At 49.7% G+C, this 27,583-nt stretch overlaps 1 protein-coding gene across 17 annotated transcripts in view; it reads left to right on the top strand.

Annotated features, from left to right (window-relative positions):
- Positions 1–27,583, top strand: part of RAP1GAP2 (RAP1 GTPase activating protein 2) — a 260,021-nt gene that overhangs the window by 88,908 nt on the left and 143,530 nt on the right. For 2 of the 17 annotated variants that reach the window (XM_081579969.1, XM_081579968.1), the window contains exon 1: positions 27,096–27,241. The exons of the other annotated variants lie outside the window; for them this stretch is intronic. In XM_081579969.1, coding sequence (XP_081436095.1) covers positions 27,135–27,241 — 107 coding nt within the window. In that variant the 5' untranslated portion in view covers positions 27,096–27,134. Of the gene's footprint in view, positions 1–27,095; positions 27,242–27,583 lie in introns of those variants that run through there. 17 annotated transcript variants of the gene reach the window in all.

The following is a 27,583-nucleotide window of genomic DNA, read 5'->3' as shown; positions in this document are numbered from 1 at the left end:
CCTTGCAGGCGGAGCTGGTGGTGGTCCTGGACTCTCTGCCCCACCCCTTGTGCCAGCACCAGGTGTGCCTCTGGCAGGTGAGCACCAGGTGAGCACTCGTTGGTTCCACTGCACTTGTCACCGGCAGCTGGCCGCACGGGGCGTGCAGGGAAGCCACTTGCAGACACGTTCCAGGTGGCGTGGAGAGGGACATCCCTGGTTCTGTCTCAAGCATCAACTCTGGTTCATTGATTCTTTAGGATAGTCCCCTGGGCCTGAGAACAGCACCGGCGTGTGTAGGTGTGTGTAGGTGTGTGTGCATGCTTGCCTGTGCAGGTGGACATGAGCTTTGACGGCCCGTGTGGGAGACTGTGTGGTGCCTTTTTTGGCTTTAGCAAGTTCCTATGGTAACCACGAACATGCCTGTTTTGGGATCTGGAGTCGTGGGGCGTGAGTGGCTACAAGGAGAACAAGGCGGGCGGGTGCTTAGCTGGCATTTGGGCTGTGGCCTGATTTCATTGCCAGGCACGCGGGAAGCACCTGGAGGTGCTGTTTGCCAGGCAGCAAGGTCTGCAAACCCTGGGCTGATTTGTGTGCTCCTGGCCCTCCTCCGGGCAGGTCCCCACCATGCCCAGGAAACCCTGGTGAGTCCCTGTTCTGATTTCTTGACGAGCAAACAGCTCCCTGGGTCTTGATCAGGTCTGGTGGGTTATCTGATGATGGGCAGCAGGGAGCCAGCTGGCAGCTCTGGCCAGTAGGTACTGGACATTGGGACTCTTCTGAGATGGGTGTGGGAAGGCGGGCAGGAGGGGCTCTGCTTATTCCCTGGGCCCTGTTGGGGGTGTTTTCCGTGTGGCTGCTGAGCTGAATGGTGCTTGTTGATCCCGTGGGACAGGGCTAACGGGGACAGGATCAGGGATATGGGAAAGCAGGATGCAGATGGGGCAGCCTGAGACCTGCCAGCCCAGCTCCAACCACCCTGGGGGGTTCCCCCCACTCCATTCAGCTCCCTGAAAGTCCTTGTGGACCTCCGGGGCTCTGGCCATGCCCTTGAGCTTCCTCAGAGGCCTGCTGGCCTGTCCTGGATGGGAAGGCTCAGAGTCCCGAGGGGAGGAGGCTGGGGGACTCTGCCTGGGTCACCAGGAGCCGGACGTGGCCAAAGCTGGGGGAGAATTGCTCTCACTGGGCTTTGGTGAGAGACTCTGATACCCACCCTGTGTGTCCCTGTGCTTCCTGTCCACACACTGTGGACCTTGGGGTGGGTCAGGACCCCTGGCATCCCCTTGGAGAGGCTGCTGATGGATGGGTGCCCGGGAGACACTTAGAGGTGTGTGGAGATGGGGGGAGGGTGCCTGCTTCTCTCGCCTTCCTCCTGCTGGTTCCTCTGGGGCTGGGAGCAGGGAGTGGGGATGGGGGTGTCAGGAGGGGAGGTAGACGGCCCCCCTGGCTTGTGCTAGGAGGCCCCTTCAGGAGCTGCTGCTCCTCCTGTCTCTGAGGGGTCCCTCGGTGAAGCTGTGCTGGGGATGGGGGCCATGTGGCAGGGGTTGCTGGGTCTCACTGGGGGGCTGTGGTCCTGGTGAAGGGCTAAGGGGAGCAAGGAATTAGACATTCTATGCTTTTTCCTGACCATCTTGGCTTTCCCTCTTGAAGGCCAAGTCCAAGCCTAATCACCAACACCTTTCCTTGGGAGCCTTAGAAAAGGAAGACAGGGAGCCTTCAAGAGAGATCCCCAGCTCTCTGGAGTCCTTGAATCTTAGGGCTTGAGATAAAAAGGTCAAATTAGCCACTATGTGAATCCCTTGTGCCCCTAAAACCAGTCACCCAGCTTGAGCTTGATTACCTCCAGTGACAGGGAGATCATTACCTTATAAATATGCCTGTTCTATTCCAATATGGCTCTGATTGGTCAAAGCTGACCATTATTTTCATCTGGAATCTCTGTAACTGCCACTGCTTGGTCCCTTATCTCCTGTCCCTAAACAAGGCTAATAATCCTTTCTCTTGAGAGCCCCCCGGACTTCAGAAGGTGGCTCCTGTTCCCTGATTTTTCTCTTCTGGGTCATCCCTGGCCTCTTTGGCTCTGTTTGGGACTTCTCACCGAAGTGTCCAGGTTTTCTAGGCTTCATTTCAAAGCCTAGATGAAGGAATTGGCCTAGGCAGCTTGCAGGAGCCTGATGGACCTGATGATGGACCATGAGAAGTCATTGGCTTCAACCTCCTTATTTACAGATGAGTACATGGAGGCCCCAAGTGGGGATGTCCCAACCTGAGACAGCCCAGCACAGAGGTGGTGGGTGCAGGGCCAGGACATGAGAGTTTGGTTCTGTGTGTCTGTGCAGTGCCTGACTCCATTTCTGCTTCCCCATCCACTCCTCCATCTTTGCCACTTGCTGATTTAGGACCTGGTCTTGTCTTTCTGAAGACAGACCTGATGCCTGCAGGGATTTGGCAGGGCTGGGAGGGGCTTGGGGGCACTGGCAGGCACACATCAGTGCTCTGCCACAATGCCACCTGTCTCCCCAGACCTTCCACGTTACAGGAGAAGCTGGAAATCTGGAGTTTTCGGCAACAACTTGACAAGTAGCTCAAGAATTAAAAAAGACAAAGCCACATGTGACCCATCCTGCAGGCCAGATTCACCCCACCTGTATGCCCCTTCTGCCGCAGGGGGGTCAGCACTGCGTGTCTCAGCTCCTTTCTCCCTGGGGTCGATTCTGTGATCCCTTCTCCCCAAGTCACCCCTCCCTGGTGCTCTCACCCCCTGCCTTCAGCTGTTGACTAGTCATTTCCTGCCCTGGCCCCAGACTGGACTCAGTCTCAATTAACCTTTTCTCTCTTCCAAATCCAGTTCTTTCCCTGTCACTGGATTGTGAAGCCCCTGAGTCACGGGGGATGGTCCTCTCCCACCCTCCTCCCGGTTCAGGCCCATTATCTCCTGCCCAGACAGTGACAAAGCCTAATTACCTCCTTCTCGGGCCTCCGCCAGCTCTGACTAATTCATCATCCTCACAGCCGTCTCTAACTGCACAAGGAGGCCTGGATCTGCATCCCGACCTTGTTAGGGCGATTCTGGACTTGTCCCTGAGACCTTGGTTGGGGGCTGGGCAGTCTCTGGTTGTGTTTACTCCTCAGTGACATCTCTTTTTGGCGTTAGCATCCGCTAACTTTTTGTGGTCCACAGCAGATACTTGGATCCTCCGTGGCCCCCAACCAAAGCACTGGTTCCCAAGCTTTTCTGGGAAGCTTAAGAAAAGAAAAATTAAACTTAGACATAAGAAAAATTCTCGTGTCCAGATTGCACTCAATTCCAGATTTGGAAACCAGTGCCCAGGGTGCCCAAATTTGGAAATCAATTCCAGATTTGGACTCAGTGCCAGCACTTTATTTATTTATTTAGCTCAATCTTCTTTCAAAAAATTTTTTAATTAGAAAAGTTTTTAATTTATTTTTGGCTGCGCTGGGTCTTTGTTGCTGCGTGTAGGCTTTCTCTGGTTGTGGTGAGCGGGGACTACTCTTCGCCGCAGTGCACAGGCTTTTCTTGTGGAGCACAGGCTCTAGAGCGCGGGCTCGGTAGTTGCAGTGCCCGGGCTTAGTTCCTCCTCGGCATGTGGGAATCTTCCCGGAGCCGTGTCCCCTGCACCGGTGGGCAGATTCTTAACCACTAGGCCACCAGGGAAGCACCTGGTCTTTGTTGCGACGTGCAGGATCTAGTTCCCTATCAGGGATCAAACCTGGGCCCCCTGCACTGGGAGCTTGAAGTCTTAGCCACTGGACCACCAGGGAAGTCCCATGCCAGTACTTTTTAAAGATTCCCAGATGATTACGACGTGCAGCCAGATTTGGGAACCCCTGTCCCAAGGAGCAAACAAGTGCAGTGACTGTCACTGTGCGTATGGGCTGCAGGTGGTGAGTCTCTCTAGCCCGAGGTTTCTGTCGACATCTGGGGCTGGAGGATTCTGTCTTGGGGCCTCTCCTGTGCCCTGTAGGGTGTTGAGCAGCATCTCTAACCTCTGCCCTTGAGATGCTAGCAGCTTACCTCCTAGTAGTGACAATCAAAAATGTCTCCAGGCATTGCTGAGTTTCCAAGCGCTCCCCCAACCTACTGAGAAACACTGCTCCTGGCCCAGCCAGATCCACCTCTGTGCATTCTATAATTTTATTTATTTATTTATTGTTGGCTGCACTGGGTCTTTGTTGCTATGTGAGGGTTTTCTCTAGTTGTGGAGAGCGGGGGCTACTCTTCGTTGAGGTGCAGAGGCTTCTCTTTGCAGTGGCTTCTCTTATTGCAGAGCACAGGCTCTAGGCACACAGGCTTCAATAGTTGCCGCTTGCAGGCTCTGGAGCATGGGCTCAGAGGTTGTGGGGCACGGCCTAGTTGCTCCACAGGCCTGTGGAATCTTCCCGGACCAAGGATTGAATGCGTGTCCCTTGCATTGGCAGGCAGATTCTTAATCCACTGTGCCACCAGGGAAATCCCTGCAGCATTCTAAACTATGTGCAGAAGACAAAGCTACCAGCCAGTGAACCTCATCTTAGTGGTTAATCCATGGGCTTTGGAGCCAGGCAGCTTATGTTTAAATCCTGATTCCACCAGCTTGGTGACCTTGGGCAAGTTATTTAACCGCTCTGGTGGGCTGCCGTCTATGGGGTCACACAGAGTTGGACCCAACTGACGTGACTTAGCAGCAGCAGCAGCAGCCTCAGTACATGTCTAGTTTTGTTTTTCTGTTTTTGTTTCTGTTTTCTTCTCTTGGCCTTTAACTCCTGCCAGATGATGAGATTTGCCATTTCCTGGGGTTTCTGCCTTGATGTCTGCTTATGCTGTTCCCTGGGCGTGAGAGGCCTTCCAGTCTCCTGCCCCATCGGTGTCATCTCACCCATCCCACCAGGACCAGCTTAGATGCTGCTTCCTCTGTGAACTCCTTCCCTTTGAGAACAAAGCACTCCCTTCCCCACACTCCCAGAGCAGCTGGAACCTCAGGGGTCATGTTTAACTCCTCCCCTGTGTGGTTTCTAGCTGTCTGTGTCCCTCTCCCCTTGAGGGCTGAGCCTGCAGGAGCCTCTAGGGTGCCCGGCCCTGGTTGTTTGTTGTCCAGGTGAGGTGGCTGACCCCTCCCTGAGCTGTGAACGGCGCATTACCACGCTGTCATCCTCCACCCTGGGGCCTAACTCATTCTGAGAGGGTGGAGTGGGCGGAAATCCGAGCCTGGCAGGCCACAAAGCCACATAACTGAATTTTGGAGCCCTGCCCTGGGGTGCGTGTGTGTGTGTGTGTGTGTGTGTGTGTGACAACAGCTACTACCTCTTTCTCGTCACCGTGTCACTAGCAGATGCCATCTGGAATTGAGCAGCTTTGAACCGCAGACTTTCCCTGGCCTGTTTCCGGGCCAAGGAACGGCCTCCCCCCACCTCCATCCCCACCCTGCCTTGCCCCGTAGGTCCTGAGGGTCAGCTCCGCCCAGGGAACCAGTGGTTGTCCACCTTGGCTGCAGTGTAGACCCACCCTGGAGACTGTGCTTCCTGAGGCCTGGGTGGGGCCCAGGAAATCTGTGTTATCAGGGCCAGAGGTGGTGCTTCTGATACAGCTGGGTCTGCAGCTGTTTGGAAACTAGTGACATTTAAATCGCTTCTTCCTCACGGTACAGATTCAGCGGTTAGGTTCATGTGTTCTGAGTGATCTTGGGCAAGTTCCATAACCTCTCTGTGCCTCGATTTCTTTTTCTAGGGATAATAATAGTACCTACATGAAATACTGTTGTGAGGTTAAAAGGAGATAATCCAAGTAAAGCATGGAGCATAGTGCTGCCCGGTAAATGCTGCCTGCCTTAACATTTCTGATATTGGTGATAATGGTCCTGGGCTGTGTGGATAACACATAACCATGTGACAGGCCCACATGCATGTAAAGCAAGAAGATCCCCAAGGGCAAATCAGAGCGATGTGCAACCTGCTGCAAGGCAGAGCCAATTCTGACCCCAGGAATGGATCTATTTCTTTGACTTTAACCTTTGTTTTTCATTGCTTTCATTATTATAACCACACATGTGAAGTGCTCATTTGCTCTGGACAGGTAGCCCGCCAGGCTCCCCGTCCTTGGGATTTTTCAGGCAAGAATACTGGAGCGGGTTGCCGTTTCCCCCTCCAGAGGATCTTCGCGGCCCAGAGATGGAACCTGCATCTCCTGTGTCTCCTGCACTGCAGGCAGATTCTTTTACTGCAGAGCCATTGGAGAAACCCCGAAATAAAAACCCCTGAAATAAAAAGCCTTGGGGTACCCTGCCCCTCTGATTAACACATCCCCTCCCTGAGGTTGGCCATTCCAGGAGATATTTACAAGATAATGGTCTTTACTTCCTCAACTCCTTCCCATCTCTGTCCTATAAAAGAACCTGGCACTCAGACTTCCAGTAAGACGGTTATTTTGAGACAGTAGTCTTTCATCTTCTTGGTCAGCCGGCTTTCCAAGTAAAGTCATATTCCTCGCCTCAGCACCTCGTCTCTCAGTTAATTGGCCTATGTGTGAGCAGACCAGGGCTGGACTGGATAACACATGCAACCCAAGCCTGCTGAGGACAGACATTTGCAGGCGGCAGTCACTGCAGGCTCACGCACAAACACACGATCCTGTACTAAACATACCAGGAGGGACGGAGGTGTACACGCGGCCCAGGTCATCCAGGATTTTATTTCATTGACACTCTGACATTATTCCTGGAGTTAGCAGCACCTGGGCCAAGCTCTGGGCTCTCAAGGTGCCCCTTGTTTCCATAGCAGCCACAATGCAGTAAAAATAGGAGGAGAGAAGAAATGGAGGAGGACTGAGCCAGCTGTGAGGGGCATCCTGCCTGCTGTGGGCTTGGTCTCCACGTCCTCGGCCACACCAAGTGTCCTGTTTTGTTAGTTTATTTTTAGAATAACGGCATGGCACACCTCTGAGTATTCACGACCCAGAATTGACAGTTGTTAACATTTTGTTGCATTTTCATCCAACCTTTTTATAAAAAAAATTGTGGTAAAATATATACAGTGGCATTGAGTACATTTTGTAATGTTGCCCAACTATCACCACTATCCATTTCTGGAACTTTGTCATGATCTCCAGCTGAAACTCTGTCCCCATTAAACACTAACTCTCCATTCCCCCTCCTGCCAGCCCCTGGCAGTCACCTTTCTGCTTTTTGTCTCTGTGGATTTGACTATGCCAGGGACCTCATATAAGTGAAATTATGCAATATTTGCCCTATGGTGACTGGCTTATTTTTTTCGCATAATATACTCAACGTTCATTCATGTTGTAGCATGTGTCAGAATTTCCTTCCTTTTTAAGGTTGAGTTTTATTTTATTGTTTGTCAATGTCACATTTCGTTCATCCAATCATCAGTCAATAGACACTTGGGTTGCTTCCACCTCTTGAGTGTTGTGAATAATGCAGCTGTGAACATGGGTGGACACATATCTGAGTCCCTGCTTTCAGTTCTTTTGGGTTAAACCCAGAAGCTGAATTGCTGGATCATGTGGTAATTCTATTTTTAACTTAAAAAAAAACTTACTTTTATATTTTAGTTGCACTGGGTCTTCGTTGTGGTGCACAGGCTTTCTCTAGTTGCTGAGCAGGGCCTCTTCTCTAGTTGTGGTGTGTGGGCTTCTCTTGTTGTGGCGCATAGTCTCAGTTGCTCCTCAGCATGTGAACTCTTCCTGGACCAGGGATCGAACCCATGTCTCCTGCATTGGGAGGTGGAGTCTTAGCCACTGGACTATCGGGGAGGTCCCTGGGTTTCTTTTTGATTCCACTGACCTGTCGCTTGAATCTTGTACAAGCCCAGAGGTGAAAGACAGCAAGGTTTGCTTAGGGAGTTGGTATGGCTGGAGTCTCAGAAAAGTGAGGATTCCTGTCCAAAAATGTGGGGGCCTGGTCGTGCTGGTGGGCCTGGGAGGTCAGACTTCAGAGTGTTTATTTAGTTTACTGAGCTGTGGGGAGGTAGATAGCTGGAGGTTTTGAGTCAAGGTCTGGAGGGTCACTGTGGCTGCTCGGGTAGACCCAATAGGATCCTGGAAGCAGATGGACATGGACCAGCAACTGCTCAAGAGAGAGATGAAGGTGGCTTCAGGTATGATGTGGAATCAAGATGCTAGCAAGATGCTCCAAGATGGAATCTGCAAAATGTGGAGTCTGGCTGGACTTGGGTTGGGGAGAAATGAGGGAACCAAGTACTGTGCTCCAGTGTGGCAATGGGATGATCCAGATAATTGTTCTGTTAATCATGTTTTGTTTTTTTCAAGCTGTAAAAACTTACGTGATGATGGTTTGATATAAAGTTATGTAGGCCTAATAGTCATTTAAGCAAATATTGAGCGCTTATTCTCTGCATCTGTACTGTATGAAAGGGGCTTCCCAAGTGGCTCAATGGTAAAGAATCCACCTGCAATGCAGGGGACATGGGTTCCATCCCTGGGTCAGAAAGATCCCCTGGAGAAGGAAATGGCAACCAACTCCAGTATTCTTGCCTGGAGAATCCCATGGACAGAGGAGCCTGGTGGCCTACAGTCTATAGGGTCACAAAAGAGTCAGACATGACTAAAGTGACTAAACAACAACAACAACAACAACAACAAATACTGTGTGAAACACTCTTACATGCATTATCTTGATCCTTTCCCGATCTCTGTAAGATGTGTGCTCTGATTCCTATTGCACAGATGGGGAAAAGTAGCCTCTGAAGCAAGAAAACTTGCTTCAGATCATACAACTGGCAGCTTAGGAACTGCACCAGGTTCATCTGTCTCCAAACCCTTGCTTGTGCCTGCAGTCAAAAAGCACAGAAAGGTCCTGGGGAGCTCTTCAGTCATGTGGGGTCCCAGCTCTTCCAGGATTGGGGTGTGCAGCATTCTGGAAGCATGGAGCCCTGCCTGGTACCCACCAGTAGCTCCAGGAGCCTGGGCCCTCTGTCTTGCAGTTGCAGGTATTCATGCCTTCCTTCTGCCTTCCCTAAGTGTGTCTTGTATTCATAGGCCCTAGAAGAGGACCCAGTTGGTGATGATCCTCAGTGGAAGTGGCCAGAACCCAGGTCTAACCAGCCTACATGAAAAGGGAATGTCTTGGTTTTCATAACTGAAAGGACCAGGGAGTCAATCAATCTGGCCTGAGACATAGCTGGATCCCAGGCCTCAAACAATCCTCCACATCAGTGCTGTCTAATATAGTTACATGTTGCAATTTAAATTAATGAAAATGAAATACAATTAAAAATTCAGTTCCCCAGTCACAATATAGCCCCATTTCCAGTACTCAGTGGTCATCTATTGATGGAGATGCACAGATACAGAACATCTCTCTCATCACAGATAGTTCTGTTGAACAGCACTGGACAAACTCCCCTGGAGGTCGTCCAAGGGCCAGACAAACCCAGAGATTCTACTTAGTCTGAGCTAGCTCACATGCTGCAGAAATATTCCCAGACCTTCAGGCCAGAAGATGTCTGAGCTGCCTCAATCTTGGCCACTAGGTGGCGCCAAGGAGGCAGCCACAAACTGGATCTTTGGATCCTGCAACTGTCCCCTGAAGCAGCTTCTGCTGTTTTTCCCATTTTAAAATGGAAGAAACTGGGAATTCCCTGGTGGTGCAGAGGCTAAGACTTGGTGCTTTCACTGCCGTGGCCTTCGCTTCCGTCTCTGGTTGGGGAACTAAGATCCCCTGTGCCATGTAGCATGGCCCAAAAAAAGGCAACTGGAAAGAGCGCAAAACAACAGAGAGCATTTACTGATTCAACAGAGTAGGGAAACAACGAAATTGAATATGAAATAATGTATTGGAAGGACATTCTATTGCCTGAGCAGAAGTAAGGAGGCTTGACTAGAGAAGAAGGGGTAGGTAGAGACACCAGTGGCTATTCTGGAAGGAACATCTGGAACTTTTGCTGCCAAGGTCAGTTCTGAGTGCAAATCATACGAAAGGGGACCATTCAGACCTGATGGGGCCTCTCTAATGGGGGAGGCAGACAGGAACCGAATGAAAAATCCAGGTGGTCTCAGATGATTACCAGACTTGTAAAGGAAACAAGAAGGGTGAGGTGGTGGGGGAGGCACACGGGCTACTTTAGGTGGGGGTCAGGAGCAGCCTCTCCGTAGAAGTGACGTTTGAGCAGAGACCTGAAGAAAGAGAAGGAGCCTGCCGTGAGATATCTGGGGGAGAGGCATTCCAGGTGATGGGAAGAGCAGGTAAAGAGGCCTTCAGGCTTGGCAGGTGTGAAATGAGGGAGCAAGAGGTTGAGGGAATGGGATGGGGAGTTTGCTCCCTCCCAGATGGGGACACAGACAGTTCTCCCCAGCACCAGCAGGTGGCGCTGTTAGCACAGCCCTGCCAGCTCTTGGGTGTGGCGAGTTGGCAGGTGCTTTGACTTCAGCTTTGTACAATAATTTGGAACCTGCATCCCTGCCCTCTGGGGAGATTGAGGTGGGTGCATGTGGGTGCCCTGGCCGGGGCCCAAAGACCAGGTGGTGATTTCCTGACTGCTCTGCTCCCTTGGCTGTATCGTTTTCAGTGTTTCTCTGCTCATCTCTCTTCGCTGTCCTCTGCGTATCTGCCTCATTCCCTTGTCCCTTTGTCTCTCTGTCTCGCTCTCCCAGTCTCTGCTCCTCCTCTCTCCCGTCGCTCCCTGGCGCAGCTGGTTCCTGTCTCAAAGATTAATTACTTGCTTTCCTGATGGTAGCTCTGGTGAAGGGCGTGTGAGTTAGAGTCAGGAGGAGAATGCTCCTTATCTCTGTGCCTGCCTCTCCTTTCTGGGGCTTCAGTTCTCCAGGGCAGGCCAGGACTTGGGTGGTGAACCTCATCAAAGGGGTCCCTCCTCCCAGTGCCAGGCCCGGCTTACCTCCAGCAAGCAGCCCTGGCCTCACATCATTGCTGACAGTGGGAACCAGGGCTTGAGCTGCGACCGGAGATCTGGATGGCAAAGCGTAAGACGGCAAAAGAGTGGTCCCTACAGGGACTTTTATGATGGGTCATTTTAGCTGGCAAAGATAAAGCATCTCCCTTACCCCTATTAGGACCTGCTCTTTGAGTTATTTCTCAGTGGAGACTGAGCTGGTTGCAGCCTGGAGTTGACCTCCTGGTTGTCATTGTCAGGGTGAAGGCTGTTGGGTGAGCTCAGTGGTTAAGAGCTTAGTGTCTTAAAGCTTCCTGTTGGGTGGGAAGTCCAGCTCTGTACCTTACCATGGGCACTCCAGCCAAATGCTTAATCTGTCTGTTGGCTTAATCTTTCTGTCTGTTGGCTGCTTCATCTGTAAAATGGGAACAATAATAGTAACACCATGTAGGTTGTCATGAGGACTGAGTCAACACAGGTAAAGTGCTGCCACACACATGGTAAATGCAGTGAAATTACTGTCTCTCATAAGTACATCACTTTAATTAATAATTAAGACTGTATTTTACTTACAATACATTATTAATGAATTGATATTAGTATAATAACCGCAGTGGAATAGTAATGTATTATTAGTGTGATACACAGAGCTGGGGCCTCAGTAGTGGTGGCACCTGGGCTCAGGAGTTGGGGCTCATGGGCTTAGTTGCTCCACGGCATGTGGGATCTTCCTGGAACAGGGATTGAACCCACATCTTCTGCATTGGCAGGTGGATTCTTTACCACCGAGCCACCAGGAAAGCCCTGCATGTAGTTTCTTGCATGTGCAAGATATATTTCCTTAGGTATAGTCCTAGGAATGGAATAACCGACCCTTTAGGCCTGAATTTCTGTTTTTCTGACTATTGCTAATTGTTTCCACAATACGATCTAATGTGTTGTGGTTATCTGACTAGTCTGTTTCTTTATATTTTATCTTGAATAGTAATGTATTTATGTGTATTTGGTTCAGAAACCAAAGTGATTAAAAATTATGTATAGTGAGAATATTTGCTCTCACTCCAATCCACCCTGACACCTCTTAAATCCACTTACCAGGTTCTTTCCAGTGCTTCCGTATTTCTATATTATATGAACATTTATTCTTCTTATCTCATTTCTTACATAGGAAGTAATATCCCACACAATATGGTTTCACATCTTACTTTTATCACTGGAGAATACATCTTACAGATATTTCTATATCCGTCCATTGAAAGCTTCTTCCTCCACCTCCTTTCTTTTATAACTCTGTAGCATTTCACTGGGAGAAGGAAACCCTTTTCCAGTATTCTTGCCTAGACAATCCTGTGGACAGAGGAGCCTGGTCAGCTGCTGTCCATAGGGTCACACAGAGTCGGACACGACTGAAGTGACCTAGCAGCAGCAGCAGCAGCAGCAGCAGCAGCAGCATTTCACTGTGTAGACTTACTTTTAGAAATTGATGATTCTTTTAAGAAATTTAATTTTACATCACACAAGTAACATAAGAATACATTTTCTTTAAAAAAAAAACAAAACAAAATCAGAACATCAATGATACAATTTCCAGGCAAGGGGAGAGATAAATTAGGAGTTTGGGATTAACACATACACACTATTATATATAAAATAGGTAAGCAACAAGGACCTACTATATAGCACAGGGAACTATACTCAATATCTTATAAATGAATATATATATATGTATATGTATAACCGAATCACTTTGCTGTACAGTTGAAACTAACAGAATGGTGTAAATTAACTATATTTCAATTAAAAAATATGTTACAAATAACGATGCAGTCTTCTGTGGCCACAATGCCAATTACTTCTTCTTCTCCTCATAGTAGCCACTATTCAGAGTTTGATACATACTTTCTAAATATTTTTGCATGTGTCTTAAGTAACGGTTGATGTCCATATATACATATTTAGTTCATTCCTTCCAAACATTGTATAGTATCTAGCTTTGAGTATATCACATGTGCTTAGCAGTCTCTGTTCTAAATGGCTGCTTCTGATATTATTTACTCTTTACAGAAAGTGCCAGAACAGCCCGGCACTCACCTCTATATACACATGCGAGTGTTTGTCTAGATCTGAGTAAATCTTAGAGGTGACATTGCTGGGTGATGGGGTGGGTGACTTTTTATTTTAATAATACTGCTAAATTGCTTTCTGGTTTCTATTTCCACCACTAGTAGGCATGTGCGTTTGGGTGAAACATCCTCTCTGTTGTGGCTGCATTTTTCCGATTACTCTGAGTTTCTCCAGCTGTGTTGCCTGTCACACCCTCTGCCCCTTCCCACACCATCCTCCCTAAGTCAGTGAATTGTTGCCCTCTGAGGTTCCTGCAGCCACCTGGAATCATTGTAGGATGGTGTTTTGCTGAGAGTATCTGCAGCATCTCCTTTTTCAGGGGCTTCCCCGGTAGCTCAGCTGGTAAGGAATCTGCCTGCAATGCAGGAGACCCTGGTTCGATTCCTGGGATCGGGAAGATCCCCTGGAGAAGGGAACAGCTACCTCCAGTATTCTGGCCTGGAGAATTCCATGTATTGTATAGTCTATGGGGTCGCAAAGAGTCAGACACGACTGAGCAACTTTCACTTCACTTACTTCTCCTTTTTCAGAAGCCTGAGGCTCCAGAGAATTTTTTTAACCAGAGGGGTGGCCGGCATGTTGTCTGTGAGACTGAAAGCACTGACTTCCCTGGCCAGGTTCAGAGGGGCTGGCCTTGGCTTTTCATTGGTTCATCCTTGTTAAGGGATGGGTTCTGCGCTGAGGGTCCCTTGGACACAGCTTGGAGTCCAAACACAGTTCCTCTGCCGATTGAACCCAGAGGCCAGTTCTCATTGGGCTGGTCTGGGGTGTTGTCTGTTGATCTCAGACCCCAAGGTCAAATTCTAAGGTCCCTGAGAGGCCTAGAGCTGGGCAATTGAGTGGGAAGGGAGTGACCACGGAGGCAATTTCTGTCACCTACGCCCACTTCCTTAGAAAGGAACCTTGAGATAGAAAAGACCATCTTATCTGTCTTTAGTTCTTAACCACTTCATGTACTACTCCATCCATCTAAATGCTCATACTGCATCTTGTGGGTGTATAGAATTTTCAGCCCTCACTTTACAGCTGAGAACATGGACTAGGATAAAAGGAGGTATGGGTCCCGGGCGGACAGATCTGTGCAGCAGTTGGTTCTGCTGACTCAGGCCCAGTGCTCTTTGCACACCCATCTCTTGGATCACAGAATGCATACACATGTGTACAGGCATGCTCCCTGCACTCATGCACATATGTGTGCAAATTTAAGGACAAGTATTGGCAAGGGTGATGCGGTTTTTTTCAACTTTTTTCTCTTTAAAAATATTTTTATTTATTTGGCTGTGCCTGGTCTAATGTGGGATCTTCAATCTTTGTTGTGGCATGAAGGATCTTTAGTTGTAGCATGTGGGATCTAGTTCCCTGATCAGGGATCGAACCCAGGCCTCCTGCATTGGAAGCCCAGCCTCAGCCACTGGACCTCCAGGGAAGTCCCTTTTTTCAACTTTTTGTTTTGAAAATTATCAACCTATGCAAAAATGAGAAGGATTGTACTTTGAGCAGCTGTATTCACCCAGATTCACCACTTATTAATATTTGCAAGCTGTCCTTGCTTTCTCTGTAGAATGAGAGAAAAACAGAAAGTAAGTGGCAGACATCATAATACTTCATATGTCAATTCTTCAGCAGGTGTCTCCCAAATAACATCATTTTCTGATGTAACCACAATACTATGATCACATGTAAGAAAATGAACGTTAATTTAACAGCATAACTTAATATACAGTCCATTTCCAAATGTTCCCTGAGTTGAAATGTGGATTGTATATTAGATTATGTTATTGACTTATTATTAATGGGCTTCCCTGGTGGCTCAGATGGTAAAGAGTCTGCCTGCAATGCAGGAGCCCCGGGTTAGATCCCTGGGTTGGGAAGATCCCCTGGAGAAGGGAATGGCAACCCACTCCGGTATTCTTGCTTGGAGAATTCCATGGACAGAGGAGTCTGGTGGGCTACAGTCCATGGGGTCACAAAAGAGTCGAACATGACCGAGTGACTAACATTTTCGCTTTAATATTAATGGTCACTCTTTGTACTTGGTTATTGCATCTGTTTAGTCTTTTTAAATGTGGAACAACAGACCTAGCAGAGTTGTTTTGTAGAATATCTCACATTTTAATTTTTTTAAGTTTATTTTTAATTGGAGGACAATTGCTTTACAATGTTGTGTTGGTTTCTGCCATACAACAAAGGAAATCAGCCATAATTATATATATATATGTATTTACATGACACACACACACACGCACACATATATATATATATATATGTATGTATGTATATATGAGCCTTCCTCCCCCATCCCAGCCCTGTCCCACTTTTTTAGATTTGTCTGAATTTTTTTTTCCAGTGTTTTCTTTGAATAAACCTTGATTTTACTGAAGAAAGACAAAATGAATGACCCACATGCTGACAGTGAGGAGGAAGGGAGAAATTCCTGTTTTATCTTCAGGTTCAGATTTAAGCCATCTTGCCTTCCCCTTGAGTAGGGTCAGGAGGATTATCCCCAAGCCTGCACTCGTGGGCTGGGCTGGTGCAGCCAGGTCTGTTTGGTGTTCCCAGGGGCTCCTCCTGGAAAGACTTTCCTGTGGCCCGTTTTGGGGGATGCTCCCCTTGGATGAAGGACTTATGTGCTTTTTTTACTTGTCTAAAGCTATTATTTTGCTTCTTCATGGGTTTTCTCGCCCATTGGGTAGAGAGCTCGTATGTTAATTTTACCTAGTTTACTAGTGACAGAACTCTAACTCATACTAGTTTAGAAGACTAGTTTAAAAAAAAGACACCTGAAGGAATAACTGATCTAAGAAAATGGCTTCAGGAATGGCTGGATCCAGGTGGGTCAGACAACACCATCACTCTGTCCCTATCTCTTGGCTCTGCTTTCCTTTGCATTCACGTCACTTGCAGGCAGTTCTCCTCTCATAAGACAGCCACTGACTTTGGAAATCCCGAGGAGTAGTAAGCTTCTTTCTGTGGTGCCAACAAAAATTCAGGTCTTCATTTGCTTGCACCAGCTCAGTTTATATGCCCATCCCTGTAGCAGTCACCTTGACCTGATGAATAGAATACGTGGATTGGCCATGCCTGGACCACATACCCACTCTAGAACTTGGAAAGGGACAGACCCATCTGAACCACAGAAGCCAGCAGTGCTGTCAGGGTACTGCCCAAGGGAAAATCAGGGCCTGTCAACCAAAACAAGCGGCCTAGGTGCTAAGCAGGCAGAAAAGTAGGCCTCACTTGGTCTGGCGACAAGTGTGGTGAGCCTCTGATTGACTGCATCATTTCCTAATCCCCTTGGGTCTCCATCCTTTTCATTTTGGGTTTTGTGGGAGTCAGTAACTATGGAGACCACTTGTGTCTGGGTCTTAGCACTGCTTCTCAGGAGCTGTGTGATCCTGGACAGAAGAGTTAACCTCTCTGGGTCTCAGTTAACTCATCTAGCAATTGGGGATGATATTAATGTTTCTTCCGTACAGACTGTGAGCACCCAGTGGAATAAAAGATGTGGATGTGCTTGCATCTGTCAAATGCTGCATTGGGGGGAGGTGTTTATTACCCTCTGAGGTGATTCTCGTGCTTCAGGGGGAGCGGGGCCTGCCCTCGGAGCTGCGCTCAGACCCTTGAGATGGTGACCTACACAGGGCCATGGACCCTCAGGATGGGTGGGTGATTTCTACACCGGTGACCATAGAAGGGGGCATCGCCTTGTCCCACAAGGCAACCATCTGAGCCCTTTGGCCATTCTTTGATGAGGAATGGAAGATGGTGGAAGTAAATGGGCTGGAGGAGAGGGCTCCAAAAATCCAGCATTTCCTGCCAATCCTGGAAGAATTTTTCAAAAGTACTTTTAGAAGAATAAAGGAATGTAACTTGTTTCTTCATACCCAAGGGTGGGTGGCCAGACCCCTACCTGTCACTCAAGTGTGGGCCCCAGAGTCAGACTGGGTCTGTCCAGGGCTGGCCCTAGACAAGTTCCTCCGCTCATCTATAAACATGAGAAGGATACTGATACCCTTCTCTGTAGGGTTATCTAACAGTCGAGGGGACTTTCAGGTGCCCTGAAAGAGACCTTGGAGTTGGACCCACTGCTTTGAGGTTTCTCCTTGCCAGACTCACGAGCTATGCCAACCTGGAGTGGGGCTTTCAGTGTAGGAGTTGTTGTTTAATTGCTCAATTGTGTCTGACTCTTTGTGACCCCTATGGACTGTAGCCCGCTAGGTTCCTCAGTCCATGGGATTTCTCAGGCAAGAATACTGGAGTGGGTTGACATTTCCTACTCCAGGGGCTCTTTCTGACCCAGGGATTGAACCCATGTCTCTTGCATTGGCAGGTGGGTTCTTTACCACTGCACCACCTGGGAACCCCCATTCTTTTATCCTTTTAGCCACATTACCTGAATTTTTGCACCTATGAGAAGGCAGAGAGTGGGTCTCCATCTCTGGGACAGTAATGCTCTGCCCTCCCCTCCGGCCAGTCCAGCTTGACTCCAGGAACATGATCCTCCTAGTGGGAGTTGCCTCCCTCACTTTCTTTCTCTCCTCCTCCTTCTCTCCTTCCTCACTTCCAACAATATTTATTGAGGGTTATAGTGTATCAGATGGCATTCTGGGTGCAGGATAAAGAGGAGGAGGTGATGGTGACCTTTAAGATAGGTACGGTGTCTGCCCTCATGGAGCTTACAGTCCATTAGGGCAAAGAGACCAAAAAACCAGCCAACAGACAAATCAATAAAACCTCCTCAAATCCCTTCCTTAAATTAGAATAATTGCCACAAAGGAAACAAACCAAGGGCTAGGTGCAGAGTAACTAAGGGATGTACTCCAGGTGAGTGGTCAAGGAAGGCCTCTCTGGGGAGGGGACATTTGGGACAGATCAATAGCTGACAAGGTTAATTTCCACTTTGGATCATTGGGGATTACACTGTCAGTTTCTCCTCCTACCCTAATTCCCACATATCCCACTGTGTCTCGCAGACTGGATGCATTGATTGCTTCTGCTCCAGGTTCTCCATGAAGGGACCCTCATGAAGTCACTGCCGGTCTTGAGTGGAGACGGCCTTACAGCATCCTCTTATACGTCCTTTGCATGACAGGATTGATGGATGGTGTTCACATACAGCTGGCTACTGAGCCCAGCTCCCTGTAACCTTGAACCTGCTCTCATGCATTAAGAAGAAGAAAATAAGGGAGAAACTTTGGTCTTTTAGTTATTAGCTGTGACCCATGCAGCCTCATGACTGAGTGGAGGGGGGAGGGGGGGAAATGTATGGAAATTTGGAGCCTTGGGGAGAAAGGGAAATGGCTGGTGCAGTTTCTGCAGCTGCTTTGGGACTTGGAGGAGGGGTAAGATAGTGGGCACTAATTGGGGTGTTCCCTCAGGATGGAGGAAGTTGTTCACCAGAAGAGCTTAGTTACAGCAGGAGTGATGCAGGCTAGACAGTTGGGAGAACTTTCCTGGTAGAAAGAGCAGAAAGGCCCCAGAAAGCAGAAAAGTTTGCAAATTGCAGACTCATAGCCACTCACCAGGAGGCTCAAGGCTTAGCCCTCGGCTTCGAGAAGCTCAGGGAATCTGCGTCTACATGGAAGATAAGCTTTGTGTCTGTTTTTTTTTTTTTAATTAATTAATTTTTTAAATTAATTTATTTATTGTAGTTGGAGGCTAATTACTTTACAATATTGTAGTGGTTTTTGCCATACATTGACATGAATCAGCCATGGGTGTACATGTGTTCCCCATCCTGAACCCCCGTCCCACCTCCCTCCCCATCCCATCCGTCTGGGTCATCCCTTTGCACCAGCCCTGAGCACTTGTCTCATGCATTGAACCTGGACTGGCGTTCTGTTTCACATATGATAATATATATGTTTCAATGCTATTCTCTCAGATCGTCCCACCCTCACCTTCTCCCACAGAGTCCAAAAGATTGTGCTATGCATCTGTGTCTCTTTTTCTGTCTTGCATATAGGGTTATCGTTTTTTTAAGGCTGCTGCTAAGTCGCTTCAGTCGTGTCCGATTCTGTGCGACCCCATAGACGACAGCCCATCAGGCTCCCCCATCCCTGGGATTCTCCAGGCAAGAACACTGGAGTGGGTTGACATTTCCTTCTTCAATGCATGAAAGTGAAAAGTGAAAGTGAAGTCACTCAGTTGTGTCCGACTCTTAGCGACCCCATGGACTGCAGCCTATCAGGCTCCTCCATCCATGGGATTTTCCAGGCAAGAGTACTGGAGTGGGGTGCCATTGCCTTCTCCATTTTTTAAGGCTAATGGGACTTAAAGTCACAGTGGGAAACAGCAGTTAACACATTAATGCATTAGCGTCCAGAGGCCATTGTGAAGCAAACTCCAGTTGGGGTTAGGTAGAAAGCAGTTGATTACAGCTGCCCATAGGCGCAGTTTCTCTCTAGAAAGGAGTATCTGACCCAGAGTTCTTCCAGGACCCACAGAAGCAGGAGATGAGTTCAGACAACAGGAAAGAAAAGTAGGATCTATAAGGAATTGGGTCAATGGGGCCACAACCTATGAATTTTCTGGTTGACCAGGCTTGTGTGTGATCTGCAGTCTACACAATGTGATCTTCATGTTCTGCTTGGTACACACACACACACACACGCACACACACTGTTGGGCTGTACCTTGCAGGCCTACAAGCCTTGTACTTGCCCAGCCTTGAGATGGAAGAAGGAGCCCAGAGTCAGTGAGGCAGACATAGACAGTTTAATGGACAGGGGGATCCTACATGTTTGGAGCAAGGTGCTGGAGTGACACCTCCCTGTGTGAGGCAGATGAGTATAGGACAGGATGGCAATAAGAGGGGGAACTGATGTCTAGTTGGCTCATCAGTTACCAGGGAAACCAGCAGAAGAGCATGCCCATCACCCCCTTTGATAAGCTATTGTACAATCATTAGCTGGGGCCAAGGGCATGCATATAGGCATTTACTGTTAGGAAGGTCAGTCATATGAGTAGGGTGTAGGTGAAGCAGGGGCTGGTTGAGCAGGGGATGTACAGAGAGCACAAGAACAGCCATCTTGGGGGCCTCATCATATTCTGTTCAGGATGTGTAAGATCTGTGTGTCTGTTAAGTGAATACTCACCTGCTTGCTGGTACCCACGATGCTTGCCCTCATTTTTGACAAGCTCAGTTACAAGCCCACCTCATTTTGCTGCACTTTGCTTTCTTGAGTTTCTTAGATATTGCATTTTATTTTTTAAAATATTGAAAGTTTGTGGCAACTTTGTGTTGTCAGATGATGGTTAGCATTTTTTAGCAATAAAGTGATTTTTAATTAAAGTATGTGCACTTTTTTTTAGACACAATGCTATTGCACACTTAGACTACAGTATGGTGTATAAAAAACTTTTACATCCACTTGAGAAACCAAAAAAATTGGTACAGATCATTTTCTTGTGATACTTGCTTTATTGCACTCGTCTGGTACTGAACCTGCCGTATCTTCCAGGTACACCTGTATTTAGGGCTTCCCAGGTGACTCAGTGGTAAAAGAATCTGCCTGCCAAGCAGGAGATGCTGGTTCGATCCCTGGGTTGGGAAGATCCTCTGGAGAAGGAAATGGCAACCCGCTCCAGTATTCTTGCCTGGAAAATCCCATGGACGGAGCAGCCTGGCGGGCCATAGTCCATGGGGTCGCAAAAGAGTTGGACACAGCTGAGTGACTAAACAACACCTGTATTTGGTTTCCCAGGGAGCGGTCACTGTGAGCCATGACTCAAAATAGCACAGTGAGAAAGGCCACTTGAACAGTACCTGTGAAGTGCTTTTACATGCATTCTCCTTTAACTGATGATAACATCCATCTGTTAACTTATTAAAACTAACATGTAGTTATATTTATAAAAAGAAGAAAATGCAAAGACAATAATAAAAGTCATCATAATTCTAGAGATAAATGGTATTAACCTGAACATGTAGTTCATGTAGTAATAAAAACTGATCCTGTAATTATAAATAGAAGAAAATGCAAAGACAACAATAAAAATTATCATAATGCTAGAGATAAACACTATTAACCTTTTCCCCCTACTAAGAACTTCTTCTTTTTTCTTTTTTTGGACCATGCCTTGTGGCCTGTGGGATCTTAATTCCCCTGCCAGGGATAGAACCTGGCCCTCGGCAGTGAGAGCATGGAGTCCAGTCCACTGAACCACTAAGGAAGTCCCTGGACTGTCTATTTTGAATAAAACCACCATGAACATTTTCATACAAGTCTTTATTTGGACCACACATGCTCACTGAATCCTTGGAAGAACCCTAGGAGCAACACACTGTTGTTATTCCCGTTTTACAGATGATCAAACTGAGGCTCAGAGCCTCAGTTTGTAGTCCACAGCCACAAAGACAGTAAAAGCTGAAATCAGGATTTGAGCTCAGGTTTGTCTAACTACAAGGTCTTTTAGTTTTTATTCCCTTACTGTAGTATCTTTCCATCACAGCTGATTGAAGTCATTAAGTCTAGAAACAAATGGGTCCTCATCTCAATGACCTGTTGTTCATAACAATTTTAGCTCAAGTACAGTGGATGATATTGACAATGGTGGCTCTGAGTCACCCAGAAAAGATTCTGTTAAACCTGTATTTGAAGTGGGCAAAAATATGTAAGACGTCTTAGAAAAATTTCTAGCCAAGGCCACTACAGTAAAAGCAAGCAAGCAAACAAAGAAAAGTTTTGCTACTCAAAGATCTGTTGTCTGGAATTCTCACTTAGGTGTAGTACGTCCTCTTCCAAGGAAGCTGGGCACAGAAGGCATTACTGACTATACAGAACAGTATATAAATAATGCATGTATAAGAAACCACTGTGTTCTTTGTAGAGCCAAACAGAATAGGTTTTTGGAGAGTCTGTCGGTTCTTGCTTTGAAAGTTGTTGCTAAGCGATGTTGCTAATATTATGGAAAGACAGCTTTCCTCACTTTTCCACTCAGCCCCAGAAAGCCTAGTGTTGGAAGTGGCTCCAGTGGTAGCAGTAGTTGGCAGGATTTGCTAATCAGTGAGGTGGGGACCGACCAGGGACCCTGGGTGTGAGATGACTGTGCTGCAGGCCACCCACCCTCGGCCTCATCTGCTCCCAGTTCTCCGGAATGACTCCTGGGCAGCCTCCATGCAAAATCTACATCTTTCTGTTCATCAGGAATTTCACACACGGAAGAATCCTTTTGAATGTTTCTACTGTGGGAAAAATTATAGTCATGCTGCTTAGATTCATCAATTCAAAATTCCATAAACAGGGACGTCCCTGGTGGTCCAGTGGTTGAGAGTCCACCTTCCAGTGCAGGGGACACGGGTTCGATCCCTGGCCAGGGAGCTAAGATCTCACATGCCACAGGGCAATTACTGAACCCCTGCCACAACAACAGAGCCCACGCAGAGCGACTGAGACCTAACACAACCACATAAATAAACAGACTGGGTTCCAGGATCATTCTTAAAAAAATTCTGTAAATAAACCAAAAAGAAATATTTTAAATACCTTCAGGAACCCAAGAAAAAGATGAAAAACTCCTTTCTTCTTCCGCTTACCGCCCCCCCCCTTTGTAATTCCTGAACAGGAAATCAGCAAAGTTCTGATGGATATTGTCCATTGCAGGCTCTGGATACCAAATGATGTGTGGCCCAAGGGTTGGATGCCTGCCGCTGAGTGGGATCTGTGGGTTTCCTCGGGCTTGGTTTCCTTTGCCTGGAGCTCGGAAATGCCACACAAGTCACTAAGATCTGTTTCCAAAATCTGAGCCAGTTTCTCGGCAGATCCTCTGTTCGGTAGGATGTGTGTGGCTCTGGGGAGGTAGGCTGAGCTGCGGTTCCCAAGCTTGGCTCCTGTGCCCAGCGTGGGCATGGCCTGTTGCTGTCACGGAAGGACCCTGTTGTGGGATGGACTCTTTTGGGGGGCTGGTTGTGAGCTCTGAGAGAGGGGAGGTTAGGAGAAGGGAGGAGAGTCAGCGTGTTGGCGAAGATCTCTCTTGCATCTCTCTCTCTCTCTTTTCAAAATAGAAACTGCTTCCCCACCTCAAATGACCTTCCCAATCTTTCCCTTCCCTCCCCTTTCCCTCTCCCCTTCCTCTCTGCCCCTCCTCCCCTCTCCTCCGCTTCTGCTCATCTGGTGATGTCCCAGAGACGCAATAGTAACGTGATCCAGTAGGGGGCGCTGACGTACCTGCCACGAATGAAAGTCAGTCTGGTTCTTTGCAAGCCCAGGTGTGAGTGCTCTGCAGAAAGGAGACATGGGGTTGGGGGTGGGGGGCTTCTGAGTGATTTCTCTGAGCTGGAGCTGGTGTGTGTGTGTGAGTGTACCTCAAAGGCATAAGAGTGTGAGGGGTGCTGACCCGTCCTGAGCAGATCTAATATTGTATGGTTTTAACTCTTGAATTGCTCCAAAGTTGGTGTGATGGCTGGGCACACTGTCCCCTGCAGAAGGGGACATGTAAGACATCTAAAAATAGCTGGTTTTCATAAAAGGCCCCACCCCGCGTGGCTCCGCAGCCCCGGTTGCCCAACATCTACCCACGATCCTAGCCAAGAAGGGCTGTGATCCTTTTGGAGAGTAGTGGAGGTGGGGTGGGGCATGGAGGGCACGCTTGCTTTGGGCTCTCTCTCAGACCTGGGCCCTGGCAGTGGGGCTGAGTCCTGGTTTCACACAGATGTGTCTCCTGGAGCGGCTTCCCAGGCACAGAAGGCTCTTTTCTTTAGGACCAAGCATGCGTGTCTGTCTGCCTCACCCCACTGGCCCCTTAGGAACAGGGCTGTGCAGCTGTCTGCCCTCTGTTCATGATTAACTCCCCCATCCCCTCCTCATCTCCGGCTCCCACCTAGGTGCACCACCCCCCCCCCCCCCGCAGCCTTTGGGTTTCCCTGGATTGGGGGCAGAGACCCAGACTGGCAGCTGCCTGGCACTTTGTTCTCAGGGACTGTTGACTGGAAAGAGGGGAGGGCTGGAACAGACCTTGGAGGTCCTGGGAGCTGGGACACCTCTGCGGATAAACTGCTGCTAAATGACTTGGGATCTGGGAGGAGACCCCTTCTCTGCCCACTTCTGTCCTCACTGACCTCATTCCTTGTGGTCTGGAAGCGTCCAGCCTTCTCGGTCCACCCCAAAGTGTGCCATGGATGTGGCCCTAAAGGGCCTTTGAGTCACCCATCTGAAAAATTGTTTCCTTTTGATTCTCTTTCAAACTTTCTGATTTCTTTAAGGACAGTGTCTTCGTTTTGCACAAGTGTGTAGCTAACATCTAATGCTTATCTTTTAACGAAGGTGCTTCAGGTGCCAAACCTTCACCAGGCAACGGTATTGAGCTAGGATTTAATAAATTTGTATTTGTTTTTATGGGATGAATGACAAGCGGTAATAGATTTTCACTTTTAGGGTGGTAGTAATGTTTTCTTTTAAAATTAGTTAAGAAATGAGTGGACTTAAAGCAAAATAATAAGTAAATAACTGAGTAGTATGGTATTAAGACAAAAAATTGTGAAGGTGGTATGTGAATGGCCTGATTTTGGGGGAATAGTGGCTGGGTCACAGTGGATAAACCAGCTGGGAATGGATGGTTTTGTGGTTTCATGTGTGTTAGCCCTGTTTGTTTTAGCAAGGATGGTCTTAACTTTCTCTTAACCCTGGTTTCTTTCACAAAGCTGGATGCATCCTAATTGTTTCATAATTGTTGGGTGGAATGGGCCCATCTAGCAAATGGCCATTACCTTCTCTGCTGTTGATGGATTTGGTGTTTCCAAATGCTTTGGTGTTTCCTGTGTGGGGTGTGGGCAAAAGGTAGGACTCTCCATCCCCAGGAAACGTCTACATCTTAGGCCACTAGGAATCAGATCAGGTCTTTTGGGGACAGCCTTATATTTTCAGCCACACTGGAGCTGGAAACATTGAGGTAGTAGATGAGTTGAGAGGGCCTGGAACCCCAGAATGGCAATGAATAAAGTTACCTCCTCGGTGGAAAGATTTTTCACTTTCATCCCAGTGTCCTGTTTCCCACTGATGCAAAAATACCTCCCAGGCAGTGGGGCTCAGGTGGGAGCCATTCATATTCACCCACCTGGGAGCGGATCAGGTTTTGCACTGAGATGTACTCTACCCCTGTGTGTGGATAAAATACACCCCACGCTGGCCTAGACCTACAGCCAGTTCCCCCAGCACCCTCCTGGCTATGGAGAGGTTCTGTGAATGGCAAAGGCTGGAGAAGCCGTGGGCTCTGGTGCTGGGGCTCTGCTCTCTTGCCCACTGAGGATGCACTCGTTTCCGCATCCTTCTTCCAGACTGATTCTCAGGTCACTTAACTTGTGTAGTCCTTGCAGCCCGCCTAGCTGCAATCCCAGGGGAGGGGCCTGGGGCACTGTTTTCTGGCTATGAATAGATGGCCATGGCTATATCTGTGATCTCCCACCACCCAGCTGGGCTCAGGGGGGCTGAGGCCATTGCTAATGGATGCTTCATAAATAACCCAGGCACAATTTGGCATCCCTCTGGTGTTTCCTGCCCTACCCCCATTCCAATGCCAGCAAGAAGCTGTGCCCACTGGAGAGGTGGGGTTGAGGCCACAGGCCCTTGAACCATTCACTACCCCGGTCCCCTCTCCAGCAAGGTCCCTTTCCTGTCTGGCTTTTCTCTGCTTGCTTGAACAGCAGACTGTATTAAAAAAAAAAAAGGCAAATTGCCCGTGGGACCTCTTTGGCCGCAACAGGACTGTTTCCCAAGATGGACTAATTGGCTTGTTTTAATTCCCTCTAGCCCTCTGCCCATTCCCTTTCCTGGGGGTGGTGGGGTGGTGGTGGAAGGAGAAGCCAAGCCAGTAGTTAGGCAGGGGGTGGGGGGAGTTGGGGTGCTGAGAGGGGGTGAGGCTTTCTGGCAGCAAATGGAAGTGAATGAATGGGGCTTAGGAGCACCCTGCGCCCCGCAGTAGGGACCCGGCCAGGGCCCTTTTCCCACGGCCTGGCATGACCTTCCTTTTGCGTCTGGAGGGAAGATAAAGCATGTACGCGGTGTGGGAAGAATGCAGGCAGGGTGCACGCGGCTGGTGCTGGGGCCCCGGCTGCTGGTGGACTAGGGTCCCCCCTCCCTCAACTTGCATCTCCCTGGCAACTTGGGATGTGAGGTGCGGTTGTAGCAGCCGGGAAATCGATCATGGACCCTAGGTTGTGTCAAACTCCCAGGGCCGGGAGAACAAATGTTAACCGGGGGGACTGAGCCCAGCCCACATAGACGCTGACTCTGTAGTAGATCCCTCCAGCCCCAGCACGACGAGCCCTTCCCAGATCTGGGGAAAGGTGCGAGTTAGCATCCAGTCGAGTCAAAGCGCCAGGGAGCCCCGGCCCGGGAGGGCGGGCGCCGCGCGCTGGGCGCGGGATGCGCTTCTAACCGCCCGGCAGCCTGGCTCGGGTGGGGGAGGCCCGCGGCGGTGCCCGCGCGCGGAGGCAGTTTCGCTTGGACTGAGGACGCGCCGTTTCCTCTCGGTGCATGTTTTTCTCCCTCTGTTTTAAAGACAGTGACAGCATCGGAGAAGTATCCCGGCGGGCCGGGCTGCGAGAGCGCGTCAGCCGCCTTTGCCTAGGGAGGGAGCCCGGGGCCGGGCCAGCGGGGGCGGGCGACGCGGAGCGCAGAGGAGGGGAGCGAGGAGAGGCGAGGGAGCCCCGGGGCCCGGCCGCCCGGCAGGACGGGGAGGGGCCAGGGCGCGGGGCAGAGGGCGAACGCCGGCGCCGAGCCCCGCGAGCGCTGAGCGCGAGCCGGTCGTCGCCGTCCCCCCGGGGTGGCCGGGCCGCCCTTACCGCCCGCATCCGGGGCGCCCCGGGCCCGGGCCCGAGAGGCGGGGCCGGGGTGGTGTCCGGGGCGCGGGCAGCGCGTCGGAGCCGGAGTCCTGGAGCCGCCCGTCCGGGCCGCGCCCCGAGCGAGCCTTGGAAATGCCCGCGCTGGGGGAGCGGGCACCGGCCGCCCGGCGGGCCCCGAGGAGACACTGAAGGTCGCCGGGAAGTGAGCGCCCGGTCACCTGACCCCCGGGGTGCACCTAGGCGGGGCGGGGCCCATGCGAGGCGAGCGGCCGGGGACCCGGGCGCGGGCGCAGGGGCCGAGAGCGGGCGTCGCGGAGCGCGCGGAGCCGGGCCGGCGGGGGCGCGCGGCGGGCGGGCGAGGGCGCGGCCGGGCACCGCCGGCGGCCTCGCCATGTCCCAGCCGGCGGGCAGAATGCATTGCCGAAAGGCTGGGATCCGCGCCGCCGTGGTGCTCATCGGACTCCTGCACAAATCCCGAAAGCAGAGTAAAGAGAAAAGGTAACGCCTGGCGGCGCCACCTCCCTCTTCCCGCCGCTTTCGGGCTCAATCCTTGTTTTCTTTGGGGTGGACTTTTGCAAGAGAGCGTTTGGCTCCCAGCTGGATGGGAGAAAGCCTCCACTCCGGGCTCCGTCAAGGGAGCGAGTTCGGAGCTTAGTCCCGGACACTGGCTATTATGGGAAAGCCCAGGCAGGGCATTGGCTGAATGGGAGGGTAGGGGGGACGGTGAGTGAGGGCGGCCGGGAGGACCCTTTGGTCTCCATCCCCCACAGAGGGGCACCAAGTCCTTCACCCCCACTCCTCGAATTTGCCTAGCGCGGGGTCCTTCCCAAAGCCTGCAGC

This window comes from Giraffa tippelskirchi, chromosome 3 (genome assembly GCF_054371585.1).
Source record: "Giraffa tippelskirchi isolate mGirTip1 chromosome 3, T2T-mGirTip1v1.2.pri, whole genome shotgun sequence".
Lineage (NCBI taxonomy): Eukaryota > Metazoa > Chordata > Mammalia > Artiodactyla > Giraffidae > Giraffa > Giraffa tippelskirchi.
Note: the sequence above shows the minus strand (reverse complement) of the source record. Positions and strands in the feature narration are given on the sequence as shown.